The sequence below is a fragment of the Condylura cristata genome, unplaced genomic scaffold (genome assembly GCF_000260355.1).
Source record: "Condylura cristata isolate star-nosed mole 26May11 unplaced genomic scaffold, ConCri1.0 scaffold00008, whole genome shotgun sequence".
In the NCBI taxonomy this organism is placed as follows: Eukaryota; Metazoa; Chordata; class Mammalia; order Eulipotyphla; family Talpidae; genus Condylura; species Condylura cristata.
Genome location: NW_004567109.1, coordinates 35,803,546 through 35,816,992, shown reverse-complemented (window position 1 = coordinate 35,816,992; position 13,447 = coordinate 35,803,546). Strand labels below are relative to the sequence as shown.

The 13,447-nt window shown below is 38.2% G+C and overlaps 1 protein-coding gene across 1 annotated transcript in view; it reads right to left on the bottom strand.

Annotated features, from left to right (window-relative positions):
• The window catches only part of INADL (InaD-like (Drosophila)), a 250,541-nt gene that overhangs the window by 46,230 nt on the left and 190,864 nt on the right, over window positions 1–13,447 (bottom strand). Inside the window, exons 33-34 of the mRNA XM_012722487.1 lie at window positions 10,368–10,485; window positions 7,106–7,239 (exon numbers count right to left, since the gene is read on the bottom strand). Coding sequence (XP_012577941.1) covers window positions 7,106–7,239; window positions 10,368–10,485 — 252 coding nt within the window. The remainder of the gene's footprint in view (window positions 1–7,105; window positions 7,240–10,367; window positions 10,486–13,447) is intronic.

Genomic DNA, 13,447 nt, shown 5'->3' with positions numbered 1-13,447 from the left:
CTCTGTCTCTGGTGAAGCCTCTCACTGCCCCTGAGCCTCTGGCCTGTACCCCAGTTCTGTATGCACAAATAAATAAATCTTTTTTTTTTTTGCAAGTATCTCCTGCCGAAAACTTCAGTAGTTCTTTATTTAAACAATTTCAAAGCAGTGAGATTGCATTAGTATGGGCATTGAAGCAAATCTTTAACAATTAATGTCCATGGCTATACCGAAACTTGTGGTTATATGTTACAAAGAAATTCTTTTGATCACAAATAAATAAATCTTTAAAAAAAAAAAAACAAAGCCTAATAATAATAATAACCTCTTTGCAGAATGGGACTTGGCTTTGTCAATATCCTTGAGAAGGACTCACTTACCATCCCCTGGCAATTCCTTCTACCTTTTTAATAACAGATGTTTAGAAAGTTCTGTCCCATAACGATGTGTAATTTGCTTTTGACTGAGCCCCCTGAAGGCACCTGAATCAGCCTTACCCTTTCTCCATGACTCTAACCTTACATGTTTGTAGAAAGTCATCAGTTTACTTTCTGGTCTTTCATTGTCCAGTCTTTTCAGTTCTTCCTCAAATGATGTGGTTTCTCCATTGTTCTTGTAAACCACAAAACCATGCCCAGAAGTGGATGAGTGCTCTAGCTGCAGTTAAACTGACCAGAGAGGCACCCCAGACACATCCATCAGCATGTGTAAAGGCCCTGCCTCGGGTGGACACAGACTGCTTAACGGAGCAGAATGAGGTCAGCATGGCTGGAACTTGGTGTGGCAAAGGAGGCTGGCCAGAGAGTTGTATTATTTTAGGAAAGACAATAAATTAAGATTTTTTTCTTTAAAATTGATCTAAGTAACCCCTCTCTCTTTTTAAATTAAAAAACGCTTTAATTAAAAAACTCAAGGGTTTGAATTTAAACCCTTAATAGCTGACTACAGAACTGAGACATCAGTGGGGAAGGGATGAGACGGGGAGGGACGGTGGCATAGTGGTCTGTAGTGGTGGGGTACAGGTGAGTTGGTGGTGAGTGCACTATGGTGGAAAGACTTGATGGAGCACCCCAATGTTGCTCAGTTAAAAATACAGAAGTAGTAATATTTTAAAGTATACAAGGTATTACGTAGACGTAGTAATAGACACAAAAATAAGACAGGTCTATTTTCAAGCTGCTCTGGGTTGGGCGGGGGAGATGGATGACTCCTTTGTACAGGTGAAGGCTGATCACACACAGTAGCTTGGCAGTGCCAGAAGAGCACAAAGGGTGTGGCTTAGGAGTCAGATGATCTCTTCAAACCCCAAATGGATCTACGGCTATTACTGTGTCCTTGGGAAAGTTATCTGACTTAACTGGTCAGTTTCCCTCTCTGTAAGGAAACAGAGATAACACTACCATCTGTCTTACAGGGTTGTTGTGAGGATTAAATGAAATGACACATATTAATTACAAGAGGAAAGTAACTAAATCACTTAAAAAAAAAAACATGTAATTTTCTAGAAGCCAAGTCATTACAGGCAAGCATTTGGAAAAGTCCTATATATTTATTATCTTAATTAATCTACCTTAACAACCTTAAGAAGTGAAGTGGTCATTACTAGTATTTCACAAAATGAAACACATTTAACTTAGATGGGCTTAGTTGCTTGTTCAGGTCCCACATTTAAAGATCTGGGGTTCTGATGTCATGGAGTCAGCATTACTCTGTTGCTCTACTGCCTGTGAGGTGTGGTGCAATACATTTTCTGTAGTCTGGGGCCTTTGTCAATGTTACCTAGAGAAAGGAAAATGCATAGAGCCCTGGAGAATCTTAGTTCACTCTGCTTCATTTGGTCAACTCCCAGAACAGTTAAACTCTATGAATACCCTAAAAGATTTAAGTTTTTCTTCCCTCGAAAGCTGACAATACAACAACCCCAGTAAATGACCCTTGTGAGCTGTTTTACTTTTTCTGGTGACACTGGCAAAAAAAATTCTATCAATAAGCAAAATTACTGAGAAGGAGCAGTGAAGGCTTTGGGAAAGGGTTAAGGAAATAATACAAGCACTGCCAGAGTAAGAGTTCTTGCTATCTTACTTGGCAGATTATGTCAAGTACTCCAGATTTCATACAGATTACCTTTCCAACAACAGAGAAAGGGTGAGGATGAACAAGCAAGTGGGATCAGGATGAAAGGATAAATAGAAGGAAATAAAAAATCAAAATTAATGTAGTATCTCTGTTTAGGATGTGCTTTGTCTGACTTACAGGCTGCGTCCACCCTGTACCCCAAGTCCACACGTGGCCATCCTAACTCCCAAGTGTGAAGGTATTTAGGAAGTGGGGTCTTAGTAGGTGATTGGGTAATGAGGGCAGAGTCCTCATGAAAGGATTAGTACCTTTCAAAAAGAGGGTCCCACAGAGCTCCCTCATGCCTTTTACCATGTGTGGGCACAATGAGAAGCTTGCACCCAGAGGAGAGCCCCTCCTTCGATCATGCTGGCACCCTAATCTTAGACCTCCAGACTCAAGAATTGTGAGAAATAAATTTGTTGTTTACAAGCCACATGCTCTATGGGATATTGCAGTTAGAGTTATAAGACACTGACTTACAAGAAACCTAATAGAAATAACCTATATTGATTAAATCTAGAAAGTGTGTATTAAAGCACTACATTTTTCAACTTTCAAGAGAAAGTCCCTATTTCAAGATTCTTTTTATGCGTTTTATGATCTTTCATTAGCTGATTCCCTTATCTTAGATGATAAACATTAAAGGGTGAAGGTGTGAGCTCTTAAAGGAAAGGGTTATTTCACTCAATTTCGTAGCTTCAGCACTAAGCAAAAGAGTAACCTTTAAGCAAACATATGCAACTGATCACTGAGAGCCACATTCACTTAAAGCAGATTTGGGAGCAAATCACAAGATTAAAACAACAGAGGCAGCAGTTTGTCACCGAGGACTGGGTCCAGGTGTGCTCATAAACCTTTCCATAAGGTTCGCCCTCATCATTATCTTGGTATTTTAAAAGGTCTATTTAGATGACTGGCGGCAAATACAATGGGATGCTAAGTGAGATCTCCCTCTGCGATCATAGAAACCATCTGCCTTGGCTCCAGAGAAACTATTTATAGCAGATAGGACTGATGTGGTGTCAAGCCCAAATCCCAGAGGCTTAATTCCTCTAAAGAAGGCAAAAATATCCGTTGTACACACAACAAAGAGGGCACAGGAACACTAATTGGGAGGGCGGAACAGATGCCTAAGAGGGGTCACCAGCACTCGGAAGGTCCTCTTCATACATCAGCGATGAATTAAAGATCACGACATAATCAAATGAGAAAAGGCAAGTGGCAAGGGTACTTTTGATACAGGGCTCGGCACTGTTCACAATTTCCTTTCATATGTTCTTTCCTTTGTGTGCTAACTTCCTGCTGGCTAGATGTAGTTCCTAGACCTAATGGGATAGCATGACCTGGGGTGTCAATCCGTCTGCATGTCCCATGCCAGAACTTGGGGGTGGGGAGAGGAAAGAAACCTTTTCGTTGTGGTAAACAATGGTTTTCTTTGCTAAAGCACCTTCCACCCCCTGCTGTTCAGCCTCACCAGAAACACATGCCCATATATTACCTGTGAGTCTAACTTACAGTTTTTGATGAGGTACCTGAGGTCAGGAAATAAAAGCTGAGTTCCATTTCTCAGTTTTAAGTGGTGCTTATCTTTCCAAGGACAATGGGATTTACTGTCTCAAAGGCAGTACTATATATTACAGATCTCAAGATGCTCTTAAAGAATCCTTTTTATTGGCAGTCTCATGATGGCAAGGGAAGCAGAACACAGTACTTAGCAAACAGCCTCACATCCAGGATGCAGGACGTGCAAACAGAGAAAGCCCTCAAGCTGGTGGCCAGTGTCACAAACATGCAAAATTAAAGAGCAAGGGCAGCGTGGGCACATCTTGCTCAGGCAGGTTAACCAACGGCACAAAGCAAAATCACAACAAGCAAAAATACCAGTGAACAGACTCATTCAGCTCTGCCAGACATGTTGGTTAAATCCTTCTGATTTCCTATGGGAAATCTATTTCTGCCTTATTTAAAGCATTATAAAGGGATTCATAAAAAAGAAATCAGAGCGTTACTTTAATTTCCCCAAGAGAACACAACCACTTTTATTGATTGGTTTTCTCAGTAAGTTCGCATCCTCAGGAGGTAAGGCATCCCATAGGTTGTGTGCCCAATGACCTGAAGCAGAAAGGTTGCTTTGGGATTTGGCATGAACCTTCATCAGTTGATTCTGGTTTTACTGTTACCCACCAGCAGTCACTGTGTTATTCCTTGTCTTGTAGATGTAAAATAAGCACATCTCTTACTTAGACAGAATTCAGCTTCATCTTGAGCATAAACACCTCCAAATTTGAGAATCATATACATCTATTTTCTCTGGCTCCAGGGACCTGGATGTAGTCACCAAAATGGCCTGGAACTATAGCCTGCTGGCCATATTTCAAGAGTCCTGTTCCTAGCAGTCTTTAGTTATTTATCCCCAAAGTTCAGCAACAGGAATTTCACTCTAATTTTCTTTATGAAAGAATTCACTGCAGAATTTCCTTAAATTCTAATTTCTCTGGTATTTTCCAAACACAATTTTATTTATACATGATTTATTCAAAATACAGGAATATCACTTTGGAAAAAAATGAAGAAAGGTCAACCAGTAGTTTCTGAATATTACACAAAGGTTTTAGTTTAATAATCATAGATATTTATATATGGACACTTTTGTGCTGTTTATAAAGTCTCTGGTTTTCTTATATTTTTAAAAGATTTATTTATGCATACAGAACTGGGGTAAAGGACAGAGGTGAGAGGATTCACCAGAGACAGAGTGGGAGCACAACAGGCAGAACTGATGAAGAACTCTGCTGAGGGCAGTACCTGGCAAGACTACTGCTCTATGTGGATCACCTCTGGGGCGGGGATCGAACTCATGCTGACATAGCTTTAGCTTCTTCTTCTTCTTCTTTTTTTTGATAATATAATAAGTTTATTTTTATACAGCTTTAGCTTCTTAGTGCTGTATTTTAACCTGCTCTGCCACCAGAAAGGGCCTAAAGTCTCTGGTTTTAGGCACAACCCAATGAGTCAGGATTGTTAAACTCTGTGTGTGTTATAGCTGAGGCTTGTAGAAAATAAATGCCGTGTTTGCTATGCACTGAGTATGAAGCTTAATACTACATACAGATGATCATCTCTTATCATCTCCTAGCAATTCTATAAGGTTATCCAATTAACAGACCATGAAACAGACTCGGCCCTTTCTTTTTGTATCTAACCAATACAAATCGTAGAAACTATGTGACTAACAACTAAAAGAGTAAAGATGACTATCAGCTTTGTGTGTAGCCAAGGAAAGACCATGGAAGCCCAGGGAATATGTCCTTGGGGAGGGAGGCTTGCAGGATGCAAAATATCTTGATGGGGCAGGGAGAGGAGGGCAGGAGAGAGCAGTTTGTGGAAAGGGAGCAGAGTGTGAAAGATTGGAATGTGTATGTGGTTTTGGGGAACAATAGTCTGACCTGGCCTAGTGTATTACCTACTTAACAGGAGCTAGCTGGGTGGCTGGAAGGCTGGTTTGAGTGTTTCTATGAGCTGCTCAAAGAAAACCCCACAAAGTTAGTAGGCATTATTAAGAATATGATTTAAAAATATAGCCTAGACCAAATCACTTGAAGGGAAACTTCTAAGGAAGAATTTCTTCAATGGCCAAAACCCAACTAGATTAGTAACCCAGAGGAGAAATGCAGGAAAGTTCTGGGGCCGTAAGGAGGCAAAATGCATGGATAGGCTGGAAACTAAAACTTGCCGCTGAGTTAGTTAACTCCAGGTATTCCCGGCTCATCCAAATTGATGGAAACATCACATTGTATGTGAAGTTACACATAACAGTTCCTGCCCACACAGGCAATTAGATAATTAAGGAAATAAATTATCATGAGTACTGGAAAAAGTTTAACAGAGCTTTAATCAAATTGAAAGAGATAAAATCCTTTAATAAATAAAAACCAGATCTAGAACATTCAGACTTAGGTGGTTGACTAAAAGAGGCCAAACGTTTTAAACACCAGAATTCTGAGACCATGTAGGAGAGAGAAGGACCATGGCCAGGAGACAGAGAGAAGGCCTCCAAATCCAGATTTCTGCATAGGCTGTTCTTGAGTTTCCTAGTGCTTAGGGAACTGTTACTAATTATGGAAAAATACAATAGGCTCTTCCCAGCTCCCAATAGTATAAACACAGAAACATATGTTCCTGCCAAAAATAGAGAAAAAAAATCATTGTATTGATCTTTTTATACTTATTCTATCTGTAAAGCTGGCAGAAAGAATTTGTCCTTACTAAGTAAAATGGGCAAAAGAAATACCAAAATGTTCCCTTCAACATTCTCATTAATAAAAATGACTATCTTTATGGGGTCCCTGGTTAGGGATGGAGTTGAAGGGCAGGGTTAGTACAAAAGGGTAGGAGGGAGACTTATTTTTCACTTTATATCCATTTGTATCAATTTAACATTATAAAATGTACATTTATAATATAAAAAAGTTTTATATTTTAATAGCATTATTGATTAGTGACAAAATGTATTAGATAATCAAAGACCTACCATCCAAGCATAAACTAAAATTCTAGACCAGTCTTGAAAAATGTTTTGAGTGACCATGAACACGTACACAATCGAGCCAAGGACAGTATGTCAGACTGGCATAAATGATGAACCCTTACACAGTACTCTATTAAATAATGATGATGATGATGACAAGGATGATAGCAATACTTCAAACTGATTTTACATTTTATATGTGTCAGACATTGTCCTAAATCCTGTTGTAATATTTCTGAATGCTGCTGTTGTTGGTCTAATAAGCATTTCTAAAAAAATACCCAACTCCTGAATAGAGATAATCTTGGTGAAAATAAACTCTTGGTGAAAGCTGATCAGATGGTGGATGCACATCTATTTACAATTTTGTGTTTTTCCATTCTATGAAAAAATCCAACTCTCCACTGAAAGACATAGGCCATATGATAACCTCAACAGCTAGCACTGTGACAATGGACATGCTTCACTTCTAGAACTTACCAAGGGTGTGTCTTTTCCTCCCACGATGCTGAGACCAAGCCCTGAACGTCCCTTGGATATTTCTATAATCATTTCTTGGCCAGGGACAATGGGGCATGTTGCAGGGTCCACTGACAGAGGAGGCTGACAGCCACCTGCAGAAGAATGAATACCAATGACTGACAAGAAGGGGACCCGCTCAGCTTGCTGGCTCCCTACATGGGGAGTGTGGGGTCTGCATGTGGTTACCATTTCACTTTCTTCTTGCTAAGCACCATGAAGGAAAAAGTGGGGTCATTACTATCCATTCACCCAGGGATGAAACATAATATTCCTACAACACATTTGAGACTAAAACATAACTACTTCCCCCTTTCCAAAACTGTCCATTTTAGTTACACTTGAAGATTTTTTAGACTTTTAATAATCATGAAAACTGGTATGGAAATACTTAAGATAATTAAATACATATAGACATATGCTATAATGAGAATAAACACTGGTAAGACAGAAGATTCTGTTATCCCTATAAAACAATAATCAATAGTGTTTAAATACCTACAGTGAGTGCGTATCATATGAATTAAGATGTGGAAAGAATTTAATCAATAAAGTATGAAGCGGCAGAAAAGAATTACCTAAAAATTATTTTTCTGTACAAAAAAGGAGGAGGGGTTATAAATACAACACTCAAGAATTCAGTGCTGGAGCTGTACTGAAAAACTTGTTGAACAGTTACTGCTGCATTATAAAAATTTGTTTTTTAAAATTCATACTTTCAGATTGGGCTTGCCTAAAAGGAAAATATTTGTGGGCTAAGAAAAGGAATTTAATAATAGCTATTTGTTTAGCATAAATTCTACATGTTCCAGATGACTGAACCTAACCCAGTGAAGAACCAAAACATTCAAAATTTTGGTTCTAAGAGAATCACAGGCAAATGGTCTCCAGAGAATGTCTTCTGTTTTGTTAATGAAGTCTGATCATCACCAGTACGGGTTCTACATTGTAACAGTGAGTTAGTAAAAGGCTGATAACAGAGGGCCCCACCTGCTGGTCACTGCAGCTAACACACAGGGGCCCAGCTGAGACTCACAAAGCTCATTTACCCCATATACCAGCAAGGGCTCGCAACAATGGCCTGAGAACTAGGAAAGGCTTTTACATTCTCAACGGTTCAAAAAAATCAAAAGAAAAATATCTCAAGACATGGGAAGATGATATGAAATTCAAGTCCCAATGTCCATAAATAAAGCAGTACTGGAGCCCAGCCGACCAATTGTAGTGCTATCACACTGCAGAGGTGGGGCTGAGCAGCTACCGCAGAGACCATATGGCCCATAAGCCTGAAATGGTTACTACCTGGACCTCCAAAAAAAAAAATTGACAGTTCTTGGTGAGCCCTTGGGGCGTTCTGCTCTGACTAAGCCATAATCATGGTCTTATCGATAAAAGGGATAGGTTTTGGGGTGCAGAGGAAGATTTGAGTCCTAAGAAGGAAATTAATGGGTAGGTAGAACTAAGGCATGTTTCTCATCAGAAAAATGCACCCAATCTCTAACAGGCTATTAGAAGGATTAAATGAACACATGCGTGAGGGTCCAGACCAGACCCTGCTTATTGTATCACTGGCACAGATGTTTCTAGTGACCACATGGAATTTGTTAATTGAATGGCCTCCTGGTTAAGAGTGATAAATTTAATAACGACTTCAGTAACAATAAAAACTGTCATATTAGAAGTAGAATATTAAACTGAAAACTGAATTTATCTCTAGATCTTTGGTAGCACATGTGTTTCATACTACATTTCCCCTTAATTTACAATAAAAAAAAAAAAGGATACAACAGAGGCACAAGTTCATGTGCATTTCAAGATGTTTATACTAAACTACTCTTGTAAACGCCTAGTTTAGTCCCCTGAATGAGGAAGGAGGTGGTACTGTAAATGGCCTTTTCTGCTTGCATGCTAGCCAGGCCTGAGTCTGTCTTGCTGCTTATTTTCTCAGAGAATCTACTCCAAAGCCTGACATCAAACTCCCAATATATGTTTTGGTAAGCAGGATGATTAATTTGCTATCTAGGCAAAAATATGTCACATACAGTACATTATTACAATTCTATGTTGTGGTTAGCAAACTGCTTTGGTACAGACCAGGCAGTGAACATTCTGGGCTTCATAGGGTGGATAGTGTTGTAACTCTATCATTACACTGTGTGAGCAGCCATAACATTATGTACACTAGTGACGATTTCAATAAAATTTTATTTTTGGGCATGGAACTTTGATACCACATAATTTTTGTTAAATAGTCCTTTGATTTTTTTTTTTAAGATCTTGTAAAAAGTGTGAAAACCATTTTTAGCTTGCAGATTATATAAAAACAGCTGGCAGGTAAAGTTTGACCCATGGGTTACAGTTCGCTAACTATCATTATCAATTACTAGAGTGAAAATCAAAAGCTTTAAAATAATACCTACTCTCTAAAGTTTTTGTGAGTTAATAGTTATGAAAAAATATGTTAAAGAAATCAGAGAGGTGTTAGATTTACTAAATTAGTGCAATGTTTTCTTTGCTGTTGGTAAGGATGGTGTTTTACAGTCATTTTTAAAAATTAACTATTTTACTAAATTGCATAAAAGCAAAATCAAAATCTTCATTCTTTATTTTGAAGTTCTATTTTCAATCACCAGCCAGCAAAATGTAAATCAGGAATTAAAAAAGAGAAAGCAAATATCAATTTCTTCAAGTACTGAAAATTAAATCTTCAACTATCATACATCAACAGATGTAAGGTTAACAATTTGGTTCAATATGATTTTTAAGAGAGTCATTCATTAACTAAACATAGCATTTGGGAGAGATCAGAGAATTTGGATGCATCAGATTCAAGAAACATTTATTGAGGACCTTTTTATTCTGGTACTTTTTACAGTCAATAAGCAATAGGCAATTCCACGGAGATGGGGCTAATGGAGTAGGCATTGAAATCACATGCCAAAGTCCCAAAGCTCAGAACGTGAAGGAGGGATGCTAGCTAGGCTTTCTGACTCCTGGTACAGTGACTATTTTCAAGACATCCAGTCCCATCTTTTTTTTTTTTTAAATGAAAAGGAACTTTAATACAGTGAGTATAACAACACAAAAGACAAAGAATATAATTTCTAAATCAAACACCTGAAGTTACCCATCCCCTTGTGGGCAAAAGTTTACTCAAAAGCAATCCCATCTTTTTTATAGGTGTGATGAGTCAATTCAATTTTATTCAGAGGAAGAATCATACCATAACCTGTATAGTCTGCATCTGTTGAAGGGCTTGATGGACTTGGTGCTAATTGTATCTCTTGTGAGCTGACGGAGACCTTTATTGAATGTTTCTGCTGTTTCATCTGGCTGACAGCCTACAAAAGGAGGGAAATAAGATAAATATCAAATAGGAAAAAAGTAACAGGAGGAGGAGATTTTAAAATGGGTGTACTATGCCTCAAACAATGGTGTACCCCAATAATGTCTTGAGAATATGGAATGGGAGAAGAAGCAAGAAATTTGGATGATTTCTGATTCCCCATGCTCCCTGCTTAACATTACATCTAAAATGCTTTGGGGACAGATGGATCCAGGAAAGGAAGAAGTGTGAGAGCTAAAGACTATTACTGTCATCTGTATATGAAGTTAGGGCTAGAAAGCAGAACAAAAATCTCCTGAATTTCAAGTTAGTCTAATTTAATTGACGAGAAGTCCATAGGTCTGTGCTGTGACCATTGAAAAGCCATCTATGCTGTAGATGTTCTGAGTATACAACACTGTCCCTCTCTTCTGGACATTTTCACTCTAGTGTTGTCAAATATACATCAACTAGGTTAACTAAGCAACATGTGGGGCAGGAAGGGACAACAAACATCTACTGAAAGCCTACTCAGTGCCAGGAATACCATTACATTAAATGCACCTAAAAAAACTAGACCATATCTACCTTTGACTCCCCATGCCTGGAACATAGGAGGGCCTAAGTAAATGTCTGATGAATGACTGAGTGAACGAATGGATGTAGAATGAATACAGAAGAGCAAGACTAAAGGCATGGGAACTCAGAATAGGAGACAACTTTGAAATGTAATGAAATTTTTCATTTGTAATGTAGGTACAGAGACCTTTGCTGTGTGAACTTTGGAAAATTAATATGTGGTTTGGAATTTTTGTTGATAATACTTTCAATGAACATTAGTATTAGAAAACTGAAAACAAAACAAAACAAAACACAAAAGGACTCCATGCTTGCTTAGCAGGCAGTTAAGAAATATAGGTAGTAACCCGACCTGCCTTCTGGATCTGTAGTTAGCCAGGGAACCCATACCCAGCTGGAAGATTCTGGTGGAGGCAGTGAGGCACCAGGCTGTCCCTGGAGTCTAGAAATAGGATTAAGGTAACTGCTTTGGAACAGTAACACCACAAAGCTCTGTCACTGGAAGGCGGTACCTCAACAGCAGACATTACACAGCATGTAATGACTAAAACAGCCAGCACCGCTGTATGGCTCATTGTGCCTTCCAGTTTTCGAAAAACACTTTCATATCCATGGGTTCATTTAATCACCAGAACAACCTTGAGTGTTAGACAATATTACACTTTTACAGATAAAGAAACCAAGACACAAATGTCAAGTGACATCTGAAATCACACAAGCTAATTAGAGGAAGTGGCAGGACTGAAAATCAGTAGTTGAAGAATGCTACAAGTTTAAAGTGTTTATCAACAGCTGCTAGGCAATGGTTTTATGGATGTTCATTTTTCTTCCTGCTCTTATTCTAGCACCACCATTCAATCATGACTATATACTTAAGGCTTATTTGAAAAGAGGGAAGTAGATAGTGACAAGGGGTGACTACTAAAAAAGTGAACCATGGAATCACTTATCTGATTACTTTAAGAATCACCTCGAAGTTATATGTGTCCATGGACTTAATCCTGGTTAATGGATGTAAACAGAAGTGAATGGTACACATTCTAGGTTATTCTGCCTTCCTTCTCTCATGCTGAAATGTTAGTAGGATAGTAATACTATAGCAGCTTTCTTAAACCTCAAAAATGAATGTCACATTTAGAGGCTGATAATCAAATGACAACAGTTATCAGTTAAGAAGTGCCTGTGTCTGTGACACTGAGGCGACACCATATCACCCACAAACTGATTATAACCTTACTGTCAAGAAAAACTTGTGAAAATTAGCCTACTACCAACCTACACAGTTCTTACATCTAACTTTCATTTTTGATTATCTTAAGAGAGTAGACTGTATCAAAGATAAAGGTTAGCTACAGAGTTATTTCATGGAAAATCAAGTGATTTTTTAAAACGGGAAAGCACAAAAGATAATTTATACTTTTATAATGGAAAGGCATGTTTATGACTCATCTTCATATTCCAGCTCCACACTGCATACCATTTCATTGTGTGTACCTATTTTTCAATAGATACTGGTGGTATTAAGCAACTGAAAAATAAGGGAACAGTTCAGAGAAGCCAAGTGAAACATCTAACACACATACTTAGAGAAAAACCTCTTGCTGTTGGTAGACGTGGTGATGGATGAACACAAGTTCTCAAGACTCACCCATCAGTACAAAACCAAAGCACCAAGTATGAAAGATCAGAAAGATTGGATATGCTGTCAGATATTTCTATATTAGAATAAAAAAACCTGGATTTTTTTTTTTTTTTTTTAAGATTTATTTTGGAAGCTGGGATTCCCATTCCAAAGCGAATAAATTGGCCCCCAGGGGTGTGAAGCGCAGGCAAACTTTTTGTCATTACTGTTTTAAGTAAGACATTGCTTAAAGTTAAATCAGAGTAAATGTGTCTTAAGAGATCCAGAGGCAATTTTGGTAACTATAAAACCTCTATGGTTGTTTAAAAGTAAATTATAGTTATCAGTGTTTTTTTGAGAAGGGATTTACACTTTAATAGTTCTTCATGATAGCAATGGAAAATCACTATTCAGAGAAGCTGTGTTGAGTCTGCTACCTTTAGTTACTGTATAGCCACAGGGAAGTCTTTATACAACACTTTATACAACTCTTTATACAACACTTTCTCATCTATAAATCAGTGGCAATACTTATGTACTTTGCAAGGTTGTTTTGAAGATTAAAGAGAAAAGTGTACAAATAAGCCTACTGTTGTGCCAGGAACAGCACAGGAGTTCAGTTCATAATAATAATGTCTTTATATCCTCTGATAACATATTAACGACGATCAGCCAGTTTCTGATTAAAAGATTCCGGGATGGAAATCCCATTTCCACAGGGTGTCTATTCTGTTGAAACAGTTCAAACAGCTGGGGAGTTCTTTACAAAGAGCTCACA